Below are 24,199 nucleotides of genomic sequence, written 5' to 3' on the forward strand. Positions count from 1 at the left end.
TTGGAAAGAAGTTACTATCAGATGAACAGCTGTCATTGTTGGGCAAGACTTGAGCCCATATTAAGATATAGCCATTTGGGGAGTGAAAAAAAGAGAAAAAAAGAAGAAAAAAAGCCCACTTGTCCAAATTGTTTCAATGACAGTCTCCATATTACCTTTTGAATGTGAAATATTCGGTTTGAATTTACTCGTTAATAAATACACGTAATTTCTGTCAAACTTAAACCCAAGCTATTTGTAAATTATTTCTATACTATAATTAAAAACCAGCACAACCTTCGCCTATTTTTCATTTGTTTCTCTTCCTTCATGTTAATTTTATCCACACATCATGGAGCAGTCGTAAATAACAACCTTCACAGAAAACTGCTTTACAGGCGTTTTAAAGCTGAAAAAAGTGGTCCCACATTAAACCCATACATCTAAATCATTATGGAGAAACATCCAGCTAAAAACGGAATGGAAATAAAAATTAATAATATCACAGTAAAGCACGTAGTGTCTAGATTTAAAAAATAAAAAATAAAATCCTAAAATATCTAAATCGTGGCAGTTAAAGTTGCAATTTAAAACGTCTCCCACTTCTATTTTGTCAAGTCACACACAATTGTATCTCTCTCAAGTAAAGCCAGTGTGCTTAGCGCTGTCACTTCTGCACAGCTTTTACAACATCACCCCCCTCTTTTATTCTCTGCTTTACTAGAAGGTTTTCTCTCTTGTGCAAGGGGTCCATTCGTGCAAAAGGAGTGGAGAGGGCATAAATAAAAATGTGTTGGCTGTGACGAGAGATCTGTCCGCTGGAAATGAAGGGCCAGGGGAAGAAGACAAAGGGGGGAAATGTATGCAGTGGTGTAGAGCTGGATATCTCTGTTAGTTGTCAGCGTTTAGTCCATGGCTGTGGAATGCTAATGAGTGAGGTCTCTCTCCCTTTCTCTCTCCCTTTCTCTCCTTCTTTTTCCTCAACCCACCACCCCCCACTCTCTCAGGGAGAAAAAGCGGATCGATAGCTGACCCGATGGTTTTGGCCAATGCTTTATTTATCTGGCCAGGCAATGATATTATCAGCCTTGAACGTTATATACAGCAAACGTCTTCCTAAATCAACACAAAGGGATCCGCTTACACAGCGATCGGGGCTTTTTCACAATCACCTCTCTCCCTCGGTCAGCGGCGCACGCACACACGCGTAAGTTACGTTGGTAGATGCACGCTTTTACGCACAAGCGGGCAAGGAGCGAACCCGCACGCATACATACACAAACACCTCACAGTTATACGTGAAAATCCGAACATTTGCCTACAAGCGCAGATGACACAGTCTTGACAAACACTGGAGCGCACACGCGCGTGCGTGCATGCAGGGAGGCGCCCCCTTCTGTCACATTCACAACTAGGCATACTCTATACCCCGAAGGGCTGGATTTGATCCATGGCTTAAAGGTTGCCTATGTGGTCTGCGGACAGATCTCAGAACAACACACTGTAATCACACGATATGCCCCTCTCCACTGACCGTGCACTCTGAACACAGCTAGAATCTCGGACTGTTTGCAGAGATACAGCAAACATGTCACGGGAATCATTTTCATTTCGGACATTCGTCCTCACTGCGTGCTCTCAGCCATTTTGCAAGTTTGTCTCAATGTGCCTGGTAGACCCGGTGAAGCACTTGTTGTCCCGTGTTGTCGTCATTTTTTATGCACGAGACAGTGTGAGAAATAAGCCGTGTCACACTTCAGAGTCTTCTCTCCCCCCACCCCAACCCCAAATCTCCCACCAGTACGAGCAGCCGCTGTTTTAGAAATTGTTACTGTCTCAAACAACAGTATTTGTCAAATGTGACCGGGAGAAGCCGGGCTACTATAAGTGAAATGTAGTGACGTGTGACGCCAATAGGACATTTCCACTGCTGCATAAAACCACTGGTTTGCATTGAGGGTTTTGGAGAAATAGGCTCGCTGACAACTTAGGATAATAAATGTTTCGCTTTCAGACAGATATCTCAAACGTGAAATCGCACCCAGCTGCTTGTGTAAAGCAAACAAATAGCCCCCCGTGTTAGGAGTCCTCCACTTGTGGTTTGATGAATGAAACCAGACAAAGGTAAATGGTTATTTAACTCATTTTGTAGTAACACTTTGGTAACCGGAGTTTCCGAAATTACAGAGACACAAATGGAGCTTAAAGTGTACAACACATCTATCTCCTTTACCCAACGCAGCTAGGGTCTAATCTGACAGTGCGTTTAGTTTTCTCTTATTGCTGCTTTATGCTTTTCATTTTTTTTTAAACTTTCATTTAATTAATACTAATGCTGTCATCACATCAGGACATACGACATTTGGTGATAAACGGCTGATTGTAAAATAAAGGAAACATTACTTTTGTTTGACGCGTATTATCTTAGTAATTGAAGTGTTACGTAATATACTAAATTAAGCCTCTGTCAAAAATGGGTCCACTGCGTAAATACAAAATATCATTTTTCCAAGAGTCCTCGTGTGTTTTGCTTCGCACTGCTTATACAGAAACGTTAATTGGGAACACATGCCACCATTTTATCTGTTTTTGAACTGTTGCTTTATATAGCCTGCAGTGTAACAATTGTATAACAGAATGCTCTCAGCAAGAGGATAAAAGATAGTCACTCTAGAGGGATTTTGAATACATTATGTGGAGACAACCAGCTGAAAGCTGCGTTTATTAACCCAGCAAACCGTTTAGACCAGAGCTACATAAAACAAAAGCATTCTGACCTGCTTTGATGACCACGGAGGAGCCACATTCGTTTTCTTTAAAAAAAAAAGAAAGAAAATAAAATGTAAAAATAAATCTCACGCACAGCCCGACATCCAGGAAATCCTCTGGATTATTCGGAAAATGCACAAACAAAGAAGCAAACAAATAAAATCACACACACACACACACACACACACACACACACACACACACACACACACACACACACACACACACACACACACACACACACCAAAAATCAAAATGGGCTAAATATTACTAGCGCGTCAAGGTGTGTTTCTAAGGTTGCTGTTTTTGCTGGTTACGTGTCGCTGTTTTTATTTTTCATTTATTTAATTGCCTTAAAAATCTAATTCTGTCTCCACCCTAAAATGAAAAGCCCCGTGAGCTGATTTTTCTGCAATTTTCACCTAAACTAATACTCTAGAAGTATCACATCCACAACACGGAACCAGCATCCAAACTGAAGAGCATTTATCTCTGTACAGTGTTTCAGGTAACAACACAGCGCATGGCCCAGTGACAGGTCGAGTTCGAGAAACAGGCATGAGCCATAATACAAACAAAATATATTTTCTGCTGGAGAACAACGGATAAAAACCTAAATGAAAACCTTCCTAGAATTCCTACATTGGCAACAACTAATGAATACTCTAATACTGAAGCCTTTGAGCGAAGCAAGCAAGAAAAACCAAATAAACCACTGACACGAGCACCCCTCCCCCCGACTCCTATAAGGTAGATAACATATGGCAATATCAAATCCAGGCATTTTAACGTGCTACATGCAGTTCAGCTCCTGTTCTACTGCCCCTCATCACTGCCAGTCAGCAGATGAAGATGTGGGCAATATGGCAGACGAGCAACACGTCTGATGATGAAGGGTGGTGGTGATGGTGGGCTGGTGGGGATAACAGGCAAATTTAATAATTGTCACACCAAAACCCCATTTTCTCCCTCATAACGCCGTCCAACTTATCACGTTTTATCACTCTGGGTGTTAGTGTAATGCAGTATTGCCAGTGTGGGTAGAGCCAGGTAAATAACCGGGCTTCCTTTGTCATTTGGGGAGGATATGGAGACAAAAAAGCGAGAGAGAACGCTTGTGAGAAACAGGCCAATGCAAGGACACCAACTGTAGGTAGCCCATCTAACACATTGAAGACTTATCGATGGACTCATTACACCCTGAGTGCATAAGGCAAACCAAGGCTACATCTCTTTGCGTCTTTCTAGTTTCGCTCACGGACGCACGCGTGCGCGCGCGCACACAGATATACACTTGACTTCTTCCTGGCGCGTTTCTTCTCTCATTTGTCTCAGCACTGGCTCCAATAGTCTCTCTACCCCCTCTCTCTCTTTCTTTCTCTTCCTCCCTCCCTCCTTTCTCCTCTCTATTCCCACACAATGCATCACACTCGGTGTTCCTATCGACTGGCTTACATGCTGTAAAATACATTTTCCAGATTGATCACGCATATCACAGCAGCTTTGCAGCGGGGCCTAACCCTTTTGCCAAATGACGCCCACATCAATATTGAGGCAAGCACTATCAAGGCAGGGTTTTTAAGAACGGGGTAGATGGGGAATATTGTTTGGTTTGTGGAGAATCACCTTGATTAAGCCACGGGAGGAAGGACAGAGGTGGCTCTGTGTGGTGCGCAGGCTTCCCTTGCTGTCTGGGAAAAATATTAAACATTAATGCGCTCACAGGCTAGCAGAGAGCTCACGGCTGTAGTTCCTCACGTATAGTCTCCCTTCCGTTGCATCCGCACTGCCAGTTATGTCAGTGGGTCTGTTAAAAATGTAAGGCATGCGTCCTTTTGTGTAATTACCACACTAAATTCGTGCATCATCTCCTTTTCACTGTCAGGCAAAATAGAGGCGAAAAGTATTTTGTGTTTCTGACTCAGTAAATGAAGGGATATCTTGCGGGGTTTTTTTCTCTTATAGAATCTAACAGCGCACAGAGATAACATATTCCCCCAGATGGTATAAAATAAGCCACAGCATCTTGACATTTGCTTGTAGGAAAACGCTTGAGAAGGAGACATCGTTGCCTATTTCTTTTTTAATAGTACAGTCACCATCACACAACTTCATCAACCGACCCTTCTGCAAAAAGCTGCATCATGGAGTAAGCAAATTGAAGGCAACAACCAATAAAATTCAAGAAACAATGAAAATTTTCAAGACGAAACAAACAAAATGTATTTGAAATGATATATTAAAAGTGCTTTTGATTTTCATGTCTCTCCTCTGTGACTGATGATCGACTCCACACGCACTTATGGTCCGGGTAAAGGCGCCCCAGACGTCCTGGAGTAAAAATGTCAGTAAAAATGTCCTGGAGGTCAGTTTGCTGCTGTTGCAGGTCCATCGTATCAATTGGGAAAAAGTTCAACCATCAGTGGTGATATTGTCATAGCGATTAGACTGTTTCTTATTTGTCTAAATTTCTTTATTTTTCTGTTTTTAAATTCTCACTTCAATTTTAATTCTTGGAGAACATAGCTTCGACAACATATATCGCACTCATTATAAGAAGCAAAAAGGTTATATCAAAAAATTATTAGTATAGAATCACAGAAACCCTGGTTTAGAACCAGAAATAATACAAAACAGAGAGGTACATAGACACAGGACAATTCTTATAATTGCTTGGAAACATTATTTTCCCGCTAAGTCTTGATTCTTTTTTCTTACTGCGCATATGATGTTTTTCATTTTATTTGTATTTTTTACAAAAAAGTAAAATAAAGACTAGTATTTTACAAAATGAAGAGTTTTGTTCTTGAAGATGAGAGTGGATTTACACAGGTGTAAAGTCCAGTTCCAATATTTTTCTGTACATAATGTATTCCATCACAGTCCCAGAAGACAGAAAAAAAGTAATGTCTTCCAAGTTTCTCAGAAAAGGTCCTATATATAGTCTTCTTGAAGGAGGATGGGGTGAAGGGTGCTGAATTTTGGTCCTTTTTTCCTTTCTTTTTTTCCACTTTCATATAAGGATCATTGGATGGACATGTAAGGCCAGTTGAAGCTGCTCCCGGATAATAGCATATCCCTGATGAGGGTTTCAATAGGAGTTTTACCTACCAAACGCACGAAGAACAGCTGCTCGATTACCGAAGAGGAGACGGTGCGCAGAGAGGGCAGCCGCAGCAGCAGCTTCCCAAAGCGGCTGGGCTGGTTCGGGTACTGGCTCCTCACATACTCCTCCAGGGCGCACTGGGATTTCTCCTGTAGACTCTCGATGTGAGCAGCGTCCGACAGGCCGCAAGCGTCTGAGAAAGACACACACACGCACACACACACACGCACACAATACACTGTGGTTAGAGTCCTTATTTCTTTAGCCCCGGGCTACAAAATGTTGTGGAAAAAAAGTGCCTGAATCTGATATCGAGGAACAAAGTCAAACAATAACTGAAAATGTATGATTAAAATTATATTCCAAACTATGTCAGGCCGCCAAGCTTGGAGAGAAACACACAGGCGAAAGAAAAAGTGTTCTCAAACCCACGTAGGCCTACATTTTCTTTTACAAATTATTTTTAAAGGCGCACAAATCAATTTATATTGCCGATATATTCGCTGACATTTTCTCCACAGAGTACTGAACACAAAGGCACATGGTTACTTTTTGCCCCAAGTGGGCTTTGGCAAGTGCACACCTTGCCATACCTAATTCGTGTCCCGCAAAAGCGCTCTGGTTATCATTCAACACCCGCCATTATGTGTTATTGACAATGTGGAATGAACAAACATGCTGCCCAAACATGCTACATCACACTGAGCGAGTGGGACTGTTATAGCCCAGAAAACAAACAGGGGACTTGCTGCTGCAGTAGGGGATGCACAATTCGGAGGACGATGTCGCTACCTTTCTTTGAACCAGTCACCCGGAATATATTTCTAAATGTCATTAAACCTATTGCAGACATATAAAGTAAGAAGTGGCGGGCATCATGGCAAAAGACGAAGGGTTGGCTACAGGGCTAAAGGCCCCTGCTCTTAATGTCTGGGCTCTGGGGATTCAAGTATAAGGAAACATAAACGGCACTGATGAATCTGAAATTACACTAGATGTAATGTGACCTAATTACTCTGTAGTAAGCTGCTAAGTGATTTCGCCGCTCTTCTCTCCATAGACCACTCTTGGCCTGTTTTTCGATGGAGCCTATAGGACAGGGCCCTAAAAGCAATCAAATTTATTAGAGGAGGTGAAGTCAATAGTCACACAGAAGCGACATAAAATGTCAGAAAATGAGTCTGTGCACAACGTAGGCGAGACGTGTTAGGTGGTAACTGGTGGGATATGCAGCCACGCTTCAGTACAGACAAAGGCAAATAAGGCTTGAATCAGTCTTATTAGTGTCTTATACGTTTTAATCGCTTGTTAAAAAATCTGATTTTTTCACAATCCGGGCATGCGTATTGCGCTGCTTATAAACGTCTGTAAACGCAAACAGCGTAACCGCTCTCATATATATCCCACATGAAGGCTAGGTTGTCCTTAAAAGATCTCGTAGAAAGCCGTGCTTTTGTGGAAACTACTAAAGAATGAGAGCTTTAGTTTTAAGCACTATATATTTAGCGCTGGAAGACACTTTTAAGCCTATGCTTAATTTCTCAGTGTTATAATTCACTATGGCCAGACACAATAACCTTATGAACCCGAGGCCAACGCTGAGATCTCGGGGTGATTTACTGTGACCCTTGTCCGGCCGGTCAAAGCACCATGTATGCAAATCCCCTTGGATTAACGCTGAGTGTCCCTTTTAAAATCTACAGCAATCAATGCGGCTGAAGTTAATTACATTAGGAAATATCTAGTAAAATCCAGTGCTTGGCATGAATTTTGCAATGCAGCCATATAAGGTGTTCAAAGCATTGCGGAAAATATGTTTTATATGAACGTATGCGTGGAGAGAAAGCCGGTCAAAGACACCCCATAGCTCCCCATAAGGCCCTGTCTGCAGCACTGCACCCCATAACCTCAATAGACTGGGACACAGGAAAAGATAGCTTCCAGATACACAAACGACTATTTCACTGAGTTAGCAAAGGCACACACACACACCACAGTGTGCACATGTGGATAAGGAGTTAATGCAACACAATGATCCTGAACTCTTACGGAATAGTTTAGCCTGACCACTATTATTTATGCATCAAATACTGACAAGTCGGGCGTTATTAAAGGCAAACAATCCACGCTGATCTTGGCAAAGTGCCACATGACTTTCTATAGCCGACACCAGTTGTAGCCTATCAAACTAACTAAATGATCTGTTAGAAAACATGGAGGATGTTAATGTGTGTATGGAGTTTCTCTGGGTAATCTGGGGTGAATTACTGAAACGCTGTGCACTAAAAGGATATAGTCAGCTATGTCACTGCACAAAGCTACATTACAGGATGTGTGGGCTAATATTGAGCAAAGCGAATCTAAAAGGCTGTGGTATTACCTAAAACGGTAACAGAGACCAAATACGTATTGTTTGTCTTAAACATATATTTACTTCCCAGTGGTCCACCAAAAATTGGCGTATCAAATTAACCAAACTGTCAAAGCCCCAAACTGAAGTAGTTATTATGACTTCTGAAACTAAAAATATAAACAATTACTAAGTTCTCCAAGTGTAGGAAAACCTATGTGGTAATGTTTTCACCAAAGAGGAAAAGTAAAAGTTGACGGCGGTTTCGTAGCTTGGAATACAAACTCTGTGCTCCTTTTGTTTAACTTCAGTGAGCACTGAACTTTTTGGGATAATTTAAATCCTCATAATACACACTGTGAGATATTTTAATATCATGTGCGAAAATTTTGTGATAACATAATAAAAAAATAATAGAAAGTAATATATGATAATAAAATAATAAAGTAATGTAATTAAATATAAAAGAACAGAATACAGCCATAATATAATTTAATATGGAAACAGTAAAGGTAATATACGTGTGAAGTTTTAGCTCTCTCAGCGAAGATAATTTAATAATAAATAGGCCAATTATCACTGAAACACACTGAAAGACAAGTGTAACCCCTTTCACATTAAAATGTTATGCCGCTTTCTAGGGATAATGAATGTGCCAATTATTTTAATATAAAGCCAAATCTGAAAAGCACAGCAAAACTGAATATTTTATTATGAGCATGCGCAATTATAGATAATATGTAACTTAAATGCAGAATTTTGGGACGGGCCAAGCGTGAGAAAATGAGGTCAAAACTTTGAGGTAAGTTCACAAAGTACTTTGAGGCCTGCAAGCGAGTTTAGACTTTCCTTTTTCCTTCCCATAATCAACAGACTCCCCTGACATAACAGGCCTACCGCCAGCAAGCCTACACAGCTAACTCCAAAATAGCATCCAAATTGTGCATCGAGCATAAATAAGGACCTTTATAACCTCGCCCCAGTCGGCCGTCAATTAAACAATGACCTACGCAAGTTTTTTTCTTTCTTTTTTTTAAAGAGAAAAAAAAAGAAAAGCTGATTACTTTTTCAAAGCTGTGCAATGAAACAAACCATTAATAACTAAGAAAATTAATTGATCGGCTCTAAGCAATCAACAAACAGTCTAAGCAGCAGGGCTACTCTAGGTCCTACAGAAGCGATCCACTGACACAGCCTACTAGTCAACTTTCATCAGCTTTTTTGTTCTCAATCTGCTAAGGATTATTTCCTGCACCCCCCCCCCCCCCCCTCCAACTCCAAGACATGTGTTTGCACACGAAAAGCAAGGATAAAAGCACGCACCGACACTCATAAGTGCATCAGCTGTCATATATCACCCGGTGATAGACTATTTAATCTTTACGCTCAATTATTTGACACCTGTTCCAAAATTTATGGAGGCGAACAATTTCAGCCTCGGCTCAGACATGTTCAGAAAACTTTAAACTCAACAATTATAAAATATTTACACATGAGAATGTTAATTATCTCCTTTTTAAAAAAGCACTGGGAGTGAGTGATGCACTTGAAAAACTTGATGCGCTTACTCAATCTGGATTTGTTTACACGTCTTATACTGCGGCTACAGCTGACATGGAATTGCATGTAAGTGGATATGTAGCAAGCTGTTGACAAAATAGCTTTCATCGGCAACACAAACATCTCGTAATCTCAGATTTGTGACCAGCCTAAACCTGACAGCCATATTATTGATGTCACAGCACTTCGCTTTAAGGAGCATGCACCCACTGACATTACTGGAACTAGGCCTCATTTGATTTTAGGCATGTTTTTGTGTGACATGTGGGACACTCACCTGATGTAAAAAGCACGATGGCTTTGAGGCAGCTATACTCTGCCGAGTCTACGTGCAGGGTCTTAAGCTTCTCCACTTGCTCCTGGAAGATCCGGATGTGATCCATGAAAGCCACGACGCGGTCCGCGGACATCGGGGAGGCGTGGAGGCCCGCCGCGGCAAGCAGAGGGGCAACATGCAGAGGCATGGAACACTGGGCTGCGTTAAGCACAAACAACTCGCTCCACGTCAGCCTGAGAAGGGACACCTGGTCGGTGATCTGCAGGTCGGGAAAGAAAGGGATGTTTCTCGCCCACTCCACGGCGCTGAAGAGCAATCGAGCCGCCAGCTCGCAGATGTTCTCGATACCCATGATATTGTTGGGCTGCATGCACTGGCTCCCGTACCGGGACGTCGGGTAAGGCTCGGCCCGCAGCAATAACGAGATGTATCCGGACAGATAGCAATGGCCATTCAGAGGGTCCCCGTTCGTCAGTGCGTACTGGCCTGGGTTGGGCTGGGTTGGAGGCATTCGTCCTCGCTGAACCGCTGACAAAAAGAAAGAAAAAAAGAGGAAATGTGCATCCAGAACTGATAAAGATTGTTCATGAGTAGTACAACCATGATGCAAGCTGCAGCTTGTGTGCTTCTTCTCAGTGAAAGAAAAAGAACATGCACTGAAATAAAAAATTCAGCACGCTTTTCAAAACATATTGACTACTGTGCCCTGATCGTAAGACTGTAATATTTCACAGAAAATTATTCTATCAGAACAGATATGCTATGTCCCTCGTTCCTCACACTGCATTTGTATTTAGGGATGTAAAGTATATGAGGTTGAATGCAAATGAAAAATATATTCCCTTTTACACACAGCACACACACACACACACGCACACACATACACACACACACACACACACACACACACACACACACACACACACACACACACACACACACGTATATTTCTTATCTAAAAGTCGATTTGACAATTTTGCTCCCTTTGATGTTTTGAGGCGTAATTGCATGGCACTTTTGCACTGTATTTACGTGGGGTCGTGTTTTGGAAAATAATTTTTAAAAGCGGCCAAACGTGTTCGAAATACGATTGATAATTACTGCTAAATGCAGGCACATTTGCACGTTTTGCCCACATCAAGCGCTCAGCTAGGATTAAAAGGAATCCCGCAATTGTTTAATATTAAAAAAAATAAAAAATTAATGCAAGTCGGTGTACATTATGCATGGGCTCGTAGTGTGTACTGCAAATAATAGGCTTAAACGGAGGGATGTCTACATAAATTGGAATCAAACACCTGACATAGAGAGCAAAGTTATAAGGCCTGTAATGCACCAAGCTAAACAAGGAGCCACGAACAACTTCAGCGACATTATTTAGTGTGTTTGAGCTGTCTAGTCAGCATAAGGAGCCAGAGAGACGTGGGTTTGTAGTGTGTTCGCCTCACATTCACGGAAACTCGGGCTACAAATCCTACTGTACAATTATAAATTAGTAAGCTGCAGATACTTGATGGTAAGGACTATTAGCCTTGCACACTGTACACATACACACACATACACATACTGTACACACTCACTGTACACACACACGCACACATACAGAGACAAACATAACAGGCACACACACATACACACATAGAAATCGGTCCTCTGGTCTAAAAGCTATACATAAGATGGGCTTGCTCGACTTTACGCCTTTGCTCGCAAAGAGCTCAGTTTAGCCTGTAAAGAAAAACACAAAATAAAGAGGGTCAGCTGGACGAGTCGCTTTGTTCAGGCGACCTGCATTCACAAGCATAGCTGCTGTGGCTGCACTGGCCTTTTTTTTAACCCCTCTCTCAGACTAACCATTCATGCAAACATCCCTCTCAAACATGGATGGAGACTGCAGTATGCCCAGCCATATAGCCTGTGACCTTAATGCAACATGGCAGCTCTGTTATTCTGCTACTAGGATGATGCGTAATCATGAGTTGGCTTAAAAAAAAATTATATATATATTCACCTTCCCGCCGCATCCCCACTTTTAAACACTTCTTCAGCCGACAGTATTGGCACTGATTTCGGTGGTGCTGGTCAATGGGACAGTTCCTATTGGCACGACATGAGTATGTTAAGTTCCTCCGTACACTCCTCTTGAAGAAACTTTTGCATCCCTCGCAGGTGAATTGGCCATAGTGTTTGCCGCTCGATTTGTCTCCGCAAACCACACATTCAATATGCTGCTGACTCTGTCCAGAATTTTGACTCCCCTTGTCCCCGGCCGTTCCCGGCGTGGACGGGGGTCCCGGCTGGCTGGGGGTCTGCGGAGTGTGCGGCGCCGCCGATGCCGCCTGCTGCTGCTCCCTTGCCGGCTGCGCTGCTGGGTTGGGGCCGCTCGGAGGTCCGGCCACGTCTTCCTGCGGATCTCGCCAAACGCTAACTACCATTGCCATATCTCGGCCCCGGAAAGTGCTATAAAGCGAAATGATCGCCGATGTTTATGAAGCGTAGAAGAGAAAAATGAGATCTCAAAAGACGGGGCAGTGCAAAGTCAAATCGGAGCACGCAATCTCATATGGGGTGAGAAGGAGAGTACAACGCGATCAATACATTCAAAATTCAGGAGTGCGATTGAATAGGCACCCGATCAGGATATGCAAGTATCGGGAGGCCAGTTCCAAGGTAAATTGCAGTCAGCCATTCAGGAATCCCTAATCTTGTAGGAAAACCCGAGTCCAGACGTAACAAATTGCAGTTTGATATAAAATAGCCACAAAGGGAAGGCAGGAGCGATTCACATGGACGCAGGAACGAGTGGAGAAAAAAAAGAAGCTTTTGCTGGAAAGACACGCGATCCAAAGTGCTGCGGAGATAAATTCCTTTTTCTTTTCTTCCCCGTGCTCCTTTACACTCCCGTCTTCGTCGTATAGGAGGGGAGGAAAAACTGAAGAGCTGGATTTTTACATCTATATTCTTAAATAAACCTCATCATCTCGCCAGGCAGCGAAAGAAAACCGTTTCGCCGAATGAAGTGCCCATGTATAGTTTCACCTTTCTCCAGCAGGAGGAATGGAGATACGAAGAGAAAAGATAAAAAAAGAAGAGGAAAAACACCAACAACTGATAGAATATGCAAGAAGAAGGAGAGACCCAAAAAATGAATGCGCTTAAACGGGAGGACCAGCAGAGCAATGTTTCCGAAACGGGGGATCTGCGCGAATGTCTGTATATAGTGAACTTTGACACTACTATTGAAACTGACACGTTTCTATGGAGATCGCTGCGCCTTATATGGTGCTCATGTCAAGGAGCCAAGAGAGGGGCTGCTGGAGACTGATAATCAAAGGCGACTGACTGGCCAGAGCCCTGCATAGAGGAGGAGGAGAGGAGGAGAAGGGGGGGAGGAGAGGGAGAGAGAAAATGGGAGGCTAAGGTTATAGCCAAGCCCTCTCTTTCTCTCTATTGGTTAGAGTCCCCCTCCGTTCATTCACTGCAAAAAGTGTCCATCCAAATAAGTCACCGGGTCTCCTGTTCAAATGTTCCAATGTTATTTTTGTTTTCTGAAAATGCAGAAAAAGACAAATAACTGTAGTTTATAGAATCCCCCTTGTTTCCGATCGCATTTTGAGTCGTTTTGGGGGTTATTTTAAGAGTCGATATGTTGACATCAAGACAACCGTGCGGGAGATCGGTTTAGTAATTAATAGTCGATGTTATGAATTTTACAGTGATGGATCGATTGGCATTAGGAACAAGTAGAAGCATCTCACCCCCTGGATGGAAGATTCAGTCTCCCGCTTCGGTTCCAGCACCGAATGACTGAGGTCTGAGGACGGACATTTTTTGCAGTGTTGCCATCAACGACTGGAGGGGCTGGGGGGGAGGGGGGGTGGTGGTGGGCTCTGACAGGCACAATTTACATTGAGCTCGCCCCGCGCTGCTATTTACTTTGAAACCTGATTAGTATGGGCCGTCTATTGTCACCAAAAAAGAGGAAGAAACCCTGGACAGAATAGCAAAAAAGCGGGGTAAAGGAAAGAGTGGACAAAGATTTTACGCACGACAAATAAACCCCAAAAAAAAAAAAAAAAAAAAAAAATGTACACAGCGGCAAAAGGGGGATTCTGCTTCAGAAATTCCCCGAAGTTTCTAAATGGTTTGTCTCGGACTGTTATCTTCATTATAGAATTAACGGATGTCATTAATGTTTTGCCATGGATTGATATTTTCACAGGCTGTTTTGTCCTTGGCATGCGCATTGCGGTACATCGTTGCCTGTAATCGGCACAGTCTCGCTGATTAAAACTTAACGTTTAGTTTAAACCAGTTAATAAGAGAAAGAAAATGTCAGTGGGAAGAATGATGCATAAAAGACAGTGTTATACAAACGGGATGCCTTGCCAGCGGCCGAAAATCTCTAAAATTAGACCGAGGAATGAGCAATATTCAATAATTACCAAGGTCCTATAGTCTCTACAATCACTGAGCCGGTGTCATATTATGTCTTAATAATGACAGTAATTCAAAATGTGAAGTTACTGACAATTTGCATGGGGATTCCGGCTTTTTTCTTGTACCAGGGTTTCTGCAGGCTTACTGCCTCTCCAACTCAAAAATGTCTGGATCGCGCTGCCATCTAGCGTACATTGTACAATTACAGCTTCATATAAATGCATCCATAACTCATCAGACATGCATTTTAAATCGCAAAAGATGATTTTAAAAATATAAAAGTCCGAACTTTGCCGCTGTTGTCTTTTATCCTTTGTGTATTTTTATTGACGAGGTTATGAAATGTACAACTGTTTTGTTGTTAGGGATGTATAACTTAAACAAACAAAAAACAAAACAAAACAAAAAAACACAACAAAAAACCCCACCAAACTTTCAGCGGACATAAAAAATACGTGTTATTACATCTGAATAAATATAGCGACAATAATACACTACACTCTTGATCGCACGGAATATAGATTGAACACAAACCCCCAAACCGTGTGCGTACATGTCCAAAAACATGGTAATACCGTGCTGAGACTCAGTAACTATGCATAATACGTATAATTGTTGTTTAATGAATTAAAGACGTTGTAAACAGAGCTTTAACCTCACCGAGATAATAGCAGACATAAAGGAGCGTTAATATGCAAGTGCCCCCTTTGTAAACGCATAGGAGGGATGGGTTGTTTTTTAAGTATTCAACAAGAGAGCTCTCTCTCCCGTCCCTGTCTCGGACACTCCACTGAAACTCCCCGGCCATATCTCTAGCTCTTTGAAAAGGTGAAACCAATAAGATTAAATCGGACAAAGATTTTTTTTTCTTCTTCTGTAAGTGTATCATTAAGATTTAACTCTACAGATTGGAAAGGGTCTCCGCGGGAGAAGAGGAGAGGAGAGTGAGAGTGAGAGGGACAGCGAATGGGAGCAGGGTAGACGCTCTAATAGAATCTGGGAATCGGCAAGAGTAAAAAGGAGAAAGTGGACGTCAGGACATTAAAAGAAGAAGCGCCAGCGACGGTGGTTAACGGTAGCGGAGCAGCTTTCTACGTGGGCAAACCGGGCACCGATAAGGCAAGTGCACTATTTATTACTTCTTCTGCCATGCACACGCGTGCTTCTGAAAGCAAGGACAAAATTCTCTTGAGTCCCGCCACAGGAGCGTTTACTTTAAAGCGTGCAGAAGTCCGGGTCGTGTCAAAGTCACAACTTTTTAACTAGTGCACAGTCTCATTTCTCCCTCCACGATAAGGGCGACGGTAGACACTCGTTTCACGTTTTCCCCACTGATTTGTATATCTGATGCTAGTGATGTTAGTGCAGGCTGGTTGGAGTACAAATGGACACGAGAGCCCTTTTTTTTGACGTCCAGTGCACTTCACCTGCGAAGCTGTTTGTTGGTTGAACACATAATGAAAAGATCGATAACCGTCTGCTTGTCTCAGCGATAGTGTCACCGGATTAAAAGACTGATCAAGGAGACCAGGCGTTGCCCATCTTCTACACTCTTTCCCAAGTGCCAATTTAGCCAGGATATTACATGAGCATACATTATAGATTCAAAAAATAAATAAATGAATCAATAAAATCAAATAAAAATCAGCGCACCACTAAGAAGTCATTATGCGTCAGAAAATGTTGCTGAGAGGAAATTTAAAGCGATATGGAGTTTGCGTGTGTATATGTGTTTTTTTCCCATCAAAGCAGCATTATTGATGTGGAGGAAGTGCAGTGAAAAGTGATATAAAATAAACGATGTGCAACGTGGGCCAGGTTAATATATTCCAGGACAAAGCGCGTGCCAGACGGCTTTCTAAAATAACCTTACATAATAACATTTAACCTAATCCTCCCATGTTGAAATAAAGTTCATGCTAATTAATACTAAGTGAGCAAAGCAATATTTTTTCATGTCCTATACTTAAGGTTTCCACTTTTTAATTGGGTAGAAAAATACGGACGTCTCCATAAAATATGAACTTATTGGAAAAAAACATCTAAAGAATGACATAATCACATTAACAAAGGTGATTGATGCATTTGCGCATTATATAGCAGCAGTCCTACTTTGACTGCAATGCAACGGTTTGCTTTGCAACAGATTATTTGCGGTCTCGAAATAGAGAAGGCTGACATTTTCCATTGCAATAAAACTTGAATAAACCACAAATAGAATTTCTATGGCTGCTTAAATTTCCCTCGCATGGTAGTTTTGTCAAAGGACCTTATTAGATAAACATTTGTAAGAATGGGAAGCACATTGCAGTTTTGCCAAATCTGTGATCAATAATGCCCTCTGTACACAAATTCAGACTTTGTAAAGCTCACAAAATGCAACTTTAACGCAGCTGAAACCAACAAGCAGCACAATCAGTTGGGAAAACACTGAGGTCATAAGTGCAAGGCTCCCTAATAAAACACCAGATGACAACAGGAATGCATTTCAGAGCATTTAAAACGATGCAAACTGATGTAGGGGAAAAAAAACATTAGTAAAAAAAAGCGTCGAAGGTCTGTTTATTATTGATTGTGTGTATGTAATCACTTCAGAGTTTGTAACCGCAGTATATTCAATAAGACATTGTATTGGGCTTAGAGGCTGATTACCTTTTCCAGGGGCCTCAGCTCAAAACGCCTCCTGTGTACACAGGAGTGTTGTGTTTCTGCTTGCCGAGCTTAAGGGCCACATACAGCTGATCCCTGCGACGTCAACACCTGCGTGCTAAATTAAGACAATTAAACCATCAAAAAGGAATGAAGTGATGTTCTCCTTTATGCATGCAACTATAAGCAACATTTAATATCTCCCATGTTGCTCCCGAATGTTTATTATTTGAGTAACACACACTGATGAAAAGTCAAGTGGAGCACAGGATATAGCCACACCAAAGAAGTTTAAACCCCGCTTCTACGAAGTGTGAAAAAGTTTGTCACAGAAGTTATTTGTACTTTTTTTTTTAAACGACTTTTCATGTTCTAAACAGACCCTTGGTGCGCTTGTTACCCAGGGGAGATAATGATGTGTACCTCTTATATATAATACAGATATTCCCATATATAAATATATCTATATATCTATATCTATATCTCTCTATATAGATATATAAATATTTAATTAACTTTAATTAAAATGTGTTTACATTGGAATTGGAAAATTTGCATTTACATTTATCTGACCTTACTTACTAATGAAGGAGTCAAAAAACGACAAAAAAAGAAAGAGATAATACAGAATTTAGTCCTTTGCCAGTCTTTCAGTTTAATGTTTTGGGGATATATATATATACTATATGTTATACTATATGTTGGAAGTATAACTGACTTCCAACATATTAGTTTCTTCATGTTAACAGTAAACCTGTAGTGGTCCGTTGATTTGCCCTGTTTTAGTTGGGCAACAAAATGAAATTAGTTTTTGTAATTATGCTGAAGTAGTTAAATCTAAAATAACACGTCACGTGACCTCTTCAAAACAACTGAGACTTTGACTTGGTTTTTAAAGCAGCAGTCTGATTGCTACTCTGCACCCTTTTTTGTTTTTTCAACACCTTACTATGTTCTTGAAAAAATATATAAGAATTGTAAAAAATTACCTAAATGACATCTTTCTTACAAGTTATAATTAATAATATTGATTTAAAAAAAATAGAACTAATTCTCATGTTTAAACTGGTGATTTTGTTGCTCTGAGTGGTTGTGTGTTGAAAAGGGAGGGGTGGGTGAAGGGTATGGGTTGTTGGGGTGGGTGGGGGTGTTGAGGGGCTTCTTTTTGTCCAAAACTGATCCCCAAATTATTCTGGAGGCTCGGATTGGTGTGAAAGGGACGGGAAGGTCACTTGAAATCGCCTTTTATCCCATTGCCCCCCCCACCCCCCCACCCCCCCATGGATCAGCAACTTTCAATAGACATAATCTAATTGCTCTTAATGGAAAGACGATTCGTGAGAAATAGTCGGAATATATAAAATCAGTAATAGCATATGGGTTTCAACTATTTGGAGACCTAAACAATTAACAGGACAGAGTCCACACGATAAATCATTTACTAATTATTAATGAAAACTATACATATATTAAAAGTGATTCCCAAAACAAAGAAAAAGTTTCATTTTCAGTTTAAAACCAGATGCCGACAACAACGAATGTGCACGATTTTAAGTTTATTAACAACAACCGTGATAATTTCTTGCATGCTTGTATGTTTATATTATACCGGTTTAGTTTGCATGGAAATAAATGTTTATTTTCTCATTATATTTACTGTAGATGTGTGTGTGCAGAGATGCGCTCCCTTCAGTTAACGTGTCATGAATTGAAGTCTCTTTCCAGGGATTTCGAATCCCAGACTATAATTTAGGACAATAACTGCAACGACTTTCCCAATTAGACTTTAGGTTGGTTAGGTTAGAGGGGCTGTCAGTTTATGCTATGGGCAATGGCTTTATTGCTCACTAACCATCATTTCTTTAGAGCCTATGTGCTAATTACTCTGGATGGTCCCAGAGACGGAGATTATAAATCCATTAGCACTGAAACCCTCGTGGTTCCACAGTGCAAACACTGTAATTTTGTAGTACACCAAAAAACCAAACTTTAAGTACCAGGAGCTAGATGAAGGGAAACAGATTTTTCAACAGCGTGTGTACTTCTTAGGAAACCAGCGTGGAAGGAAGCCTAGCGTATATCAATCAGTAGCTAAGCCCAATACACAGGGAAAAACTAACAGAAAATTAACTGACATGGGAAAATGTTTTATCAGAAGGGCTTGTGACTGTCAGTGCCCGGAGGGTTTGCCTTAAAAGCGACCTGCTTATATTACTGTGTCAACTTAATGCAACACTGTAATCAGAAATGCTCAACACAACGCAATGTTAATATTGTGAGGACTATTTTCATGCAAGTTTGGGAAATAATTTAGTCTCATTCCCCAAGTGCCTGTCAAATATCCAGGGAGAGATGCAGCCCTGAGCAACAAAGTGAATTAGAACGGGACTTAATACCTGCTTGGCTGAGTTTAAAGAGGGCAACGCAAAAGAAAAAAAAAAAAAAAAAAAAAAACCCTAACCGGGGGTTCGTGAAGGCATCTTACCCTTAAGGTAATTTATTTCAGGGAAACCGGGGGGCCAAAGGTGGAATTCTTGAGAAATTCAACAAGGATAAGGGAGCTTTAGGAATTCTGCACGCAGATTACCTTTCATCCCATCCTCACATTATCCGACAACACACTGTAGAAATATAGCCCAGCGACAGAAGAGCGAGATTACTCTCCGACACAGAAGAGTGCAAAACCATCTTTCTTTTTTAAAGTATTGCGATTACTTCGGAAGCGAACAAGAAGCGAGAGACAGACGAGGAGAGAAAAGGAAGAGGGGGGTCAACACAGCGGAGCAGTGTTTTCCTGTGCGCTTAATGTTCAGCTTGTCCTGTCACTGCCATAGCGCTGTAGTGGGTGACGGACTCACCTATGAGAGTTAGCTCCCATTTCAAAATATTTATGGCAGAAAATTTCACATCAGACAGCATTTACGAATCTAATTAGTTCGCTTCTGGTAACTTTAACACACTGATGTTTACATTGCGGGCTATGGTGCCTTGCGCTGACTGATGACCTTTGGTGATACTTTGCCATAGTTTTCCCATCCCTTCCTTTGAATTTGAATGAGTGGCACGATATAAGCACTGCACTATTTTCCTCTCATTTTTTCCTGAAAAAAAAAAAAAATCAACACACAGCAGGGGATTAATTAGAAATGTAGTGTAGCTGAACCATGAGCGACTGAGCACGCTGCTGCAGTCTAGTTTACATCAGTACAGAGGAAATCATTTCCCAGTAATTCTCTGAGGCAGTTTGAGTGAGAGGCATATTCGTGCAGATTTACCAACTTTAAAAATATTTTGTGCCATAAATTGATCTATACTGTATGAGAAATATGTCTTAACATGTAGATATTATCACGTCACACAATTTCTTAGTCGAGCAACTATTAAAAATATTTACATCAAAAGACACGCACTAACTCTTTCTTTCTCTCTCTCCCTCTCACCCACACACACGCATGCTGACGTTTTCATTTAAAAGGAGTGTGTTTTAGTGTGTGTGAGGGCACATGTGTGTTAAAAAGACAGCAAAGTGAAGGTGTGAAGATGGCCTGTGTTTAGTGTCCAGACCTGGCAGATTGTGACCTTATCAATGTGAAACTCTTAAGATAAATTATTCATAGCACCTGTTTGATGTCTCCGGCCAAAGAATGACAAAGGTGTGTGATTTAAAATGCATCTCAAAGCCATGAATATTAGCTACTGCACTACCTGTCTCTCTCTCCTTTTTTTAAAAAAAAAAAGCTGAATAAAAGAGAAACAGGGAGGAAGGCTGCATTTTAAACAAGAAAAAAATGAACAATTTGTTTCCCTAACAGGGGCACAGAAGTGTCTGGAAGTGCAGTCACATTAAATGAGTTGCTGCTTCGCTTTATTTGTAGATGAATGAATAATAATAATAATAAAAAATGCTCTCAAACATGACTGAGTTCTGCAGTTTTCAGTATGCAAGGCGTAGCTGCCATCAGCCAATTGTTTTAATTTCATATGACTCACAGGTGTCTGCTGTTTATGTGGGTCACTGAAACGGGCCACACACATTGTCATTTCCTGCTATGTCCTCACTTTAATTTGAAACTTGGAGGAGAGAGTTTGTTTGAGTGATTCCGTGTGGTTAACCTTGCCCTTTGCAGCTAAGTTTGTGTTGTTTGTCACCTCACAGGCAAAGAGGAACACGGTGGCCTGCCGCTTGGACACACAGTGGGACATGTTGGTGTGGTGAAGGGCTGACACTCGGATGAGATGTAATTTATGGCAAGTGTTGTGTGGTCATAGGACAGTGACAGTGACACGTCTGCTTAGAAGCACGAGAATTGCGACCACTTGCCACGAAGAGCGGTAAATATAACATAAAAGGTGAATTAATCATTACTTTGATTTTAAGGAGCTGCTCTCTTCAAAATCCATTGCCCAGTCGCGATTTGTTCTGTTTCATTATGTACAGGAGTGTGTGTTTATCGAGTACACTCCAAGCTTTTCTACTCAGAAATGAATCCAAGCATCCTGGAACTCAAATTCTTCTTCAGTGCTTTGTTTTGGAAAAAGTCTTTGGTATGCTTTTGGGAAACTGGCAGCTAATCTTTTCATAGCTAGGGGTCAACATAACACTCGGTATTAATAAAACAAATAAGACTGGGATGGATATTAATGATGATATATACAGATGTAGTGTGCATGAGCTTGAATTATGTGTGAGAGCATGCAGAAGGAGAGACACTCTCACACATTTGTGTGTTTACTTGCCTGTGTGTGTGCGGGCGTGAGATAGCCGAGTCAGTTTCCCTCAGATGTTGCCTTTAACCTTTAACCCCAGAGCTGAGGTCAAGCCCTGACAAATGAGATGGTCGAGTTCTGGCCAGATCTGCAAACATTCCACAACAATCTTCTGTCCTCCTCCTCTCCTCTCCTCATATCCGTCATTCCTCACCCCTTCACTCCTCTCAGTGTGTCTCTTCTACGGCTTCGAGAGCGAGTCAAAGAATGTTCTCACTGCACACAAACATGTTTTATTGTATTTGCTGTGGGAATCTTAAAGCACACACACCCTTCAAATTAAGAATTACAGCACTGGTTAAATTTAATACCTCTGACATCTGCCGTGTTTACAGAAGGAAGGAAAACAAAAGAGTATGATCTGAGAGGAGAAGCTGCGGTAAAGATTTGGATATTACAACCGTGCACTTTGAAAGCACACTGTGTGTGTTTGGAAAGCCTGTCAGTGATGTCAAGGATGAGAAATGTTGCAGTGTGGTTTTTTACACACGCTGCTGGCTCTAGCATTTCCGGCAACATTTCTCACACTGCCTCCCTCACACCATCCGCTCTGCTGCAATATCCCCACATTTTTCCATCCTTTCGATTTTTTCCCCTCCCCTCCCCTCCCCTCCTCTTTTTCCTTCCCTTTACTCCCTTTACCCTTCCTCTTTGCTGCCCCACCCACTCCTAATCTCAACCTCTCCCTTCCTTCTTCCTTCACCCTCCACATTCACCCCCCCTCCTTTTATTCCTCCGCCCACAATATTTTTTCAGATTTCTTTCTAACATGCCGTTCCTCAGAATGCTACCACCTGTGTCTTGAGGAAGAAAGGAGGCAACCGCCCGCATTCTTTTTACCAGGAGCTGGTAAAGGTAAGTGGAGCCCCCTGGTAAAATAAGGCAGCAAATAAAGGTTTTGTTGTAGTGTTTCTGCATAAACTGTCATTTTTTTTAACGCAATGAACCTCACCACCCTTCATCAGCTACAAAAGTCACTGTTATATGAACACACACAGTCACCATCGATGACTGTGCAGCCACAATTGTTGCAAAGGAGCCTCGAGACCAACAAAGCTGGCTGAGACGGTAGCGCCGAATGGATCACGCTCTTGAATTTGATTTCATAATGATGTAAGATTACTAAGAGGCAATGCAACACAGCAAAGATCTTAATAAAAAACACATCAATCTTGATATGTGTGTATGTGTGTGTTTTTCCACTCTTCGCTCCCACTTGAATTGTGGTACCATTTGACGCCGAGTGTTACAAGATTCAACAGACTGTGCAGCTGCTTCACGTGGATCTTGGCCTGGACAACGCTGTCTCCTCACAGGGAAGATGATCACATGTTTCAATCACACAGATAGATCTGCGCCCTGAGTGGCTCTGTGCTGGGGCATCACCACAGCAAATCTCAGCACACGTATGGAGCACACTGCTTTGAATAATGAGATGGTGATCTGTTTTTTAGTGTATTTTTACCTTCACAGACAAGCAATTAGTGAGCTTTTTGCATATTGCTCATTAGGTTCCTCAATTTCTTAAGAACAAAGTGAAATCCCTGCAAAGATCCAATTACTGACATTTTTATTTCCTTTGTTTGACATCCTAGTTATGTCCATACATTACTGACCAGTTGGTTGCCTGTATTTTCAGTGCGAAGCAAATTATAAAGCTTTCATATGAATTTCAGCATCAGCCATTAGCCCTGTGGGGTTGAAATAGCCATCAAGTGACGTAAAAAAAGAGAAAATATGTGTATAATCACAACCGTGCCTGTGTTCATGGTGTAGTTTAGCTGATTGTGTTTACGTCCCTTTTCTCCTCCTACTACTATGTATGTCCACAGGCAGCTCAAGGATGTAAAGGCAGGGCTCAGAGCCACTCAATTCCCTGCCACCACCCACCGTTACCACAGTGTTACTGAAGCATGGATGTCTGCCCCTGTCCCCCAGGGGTTTGGTCTCCCCACCCGCCCTTCTCCCCCCACCCTTTCTCAACCAACATGCACCCACCCATCCGCCAAGCTCTCCTCCTCCCTGACTTGCTCCCTGATTCAGCGTGTAAAAGCGCCCCCTGAATGATGGATTACGGTGTCACTGCAGCCTGCGAAGGATTAATTTGTTTCATTGATTTCTCTTTAGGCAGAATGCCAGCGTCTGCCGCTTCCCACCTTTTCCCCAAGACTCGCAGCTGTAATAGACGGTAATGGCCTAAGACAAATCAGCCCGTTTCTTGTAAAAATAGCACCAAATAACCCTCGCCACCTTACACCATGCACTCAACTCACAACCCCATCGGGGGGTGGCCGTGGAGATGGTG

The 24,199-nt window shown here is 41.7% G+C and overlaps 1 protein-coding gene and 1 long non-coding RNA gene across 2 annotated transcripts; one reads left to right on the plus strand and one right to left on the minus strand.

Annotated features, from left to right (window-relative positions):
- Nucleotides 1–4,813: 4,813 nt before the first annotated feature.
- On the minus strand, nucleotides 4,814–13,437 carry nr2f1a (nuclear receptor subfamily 2, group F, member 1a). Its single transcript, XM_006784095.3, has 3 exons — nucleotides 12,050–13,437; nucleotides 10,042–10,569; nucleotides 4,814–6,047 (listed from the first exon to the last, which is right to left on the minus strand). Exons 1-3 carry the CDS (start codon nucleotides 12,477–12,479, stop codon nucleotides 5,773–5,775), a joined length of 1,233 nt encoding a protein of 410 aa, XP_006784158.1. The 5' UTR covers nucleotides 12,480–13,437; the 3' UTR covers nucleotides 4,814–5,772.
- A 688-nt stretch (nucleotides 13,438–14,125) lies between these two features.
- LOC148100206 (uncharacterized) lies at nucleotides 14,126–23,064 on the plus strand. Its single transcript, XR_015719845.1, has 3 exons — nucleotides 14,126–15,306; nucleotides 15,386–15,597; nucleotides 21,284–23,064. It is a non-coding gene; the product is annotated as an uncharacterized LOC148100206 (long non-coding RNA).
- Nucleotides 23,065–24,199: the final 1,135 nt, after the last annotated feature.

Source organism: Neolamprologus brichardi, chromosome 12, assembly GCF_056152115.1.
Source record: "Neolamprologus brichardi isolate AB-2024 chromosome 12, ASM5615211v1, whole genome shotgun sequence".
Classification (NCBI taxonomy): domain Eukaryota; kingdom Metazoa; phylum Chordata; class Actinopteri; order Cichliformes; family Cichlidae; genus Neolamprologus; species Neolamprologus brichardi.

Coding starts and splice junctions, on each gene's coding strand:
- nr2f1a (XM_006784095.3), bottom strand. CDS start 12,479: ATGGCAATGGTAGTTAGCGTTTGGCGAGATCCGCAGGAAGACGTGGCC. Junction 10,570..12,049: donor AGTGGGGATGCGGCGGGAAG/GTGAATATATAT, acceptor TCTTTTTGTCAG/CGGTTCAGCGAGGACGAATG. Junction 6,048..10,041: donor CATCGTGCTTTTTACATCAG/GTGAGTGTCCCA, acceptor TGTCTTTCTCAG/ACGCTTGCGGCCTGTCGGAC.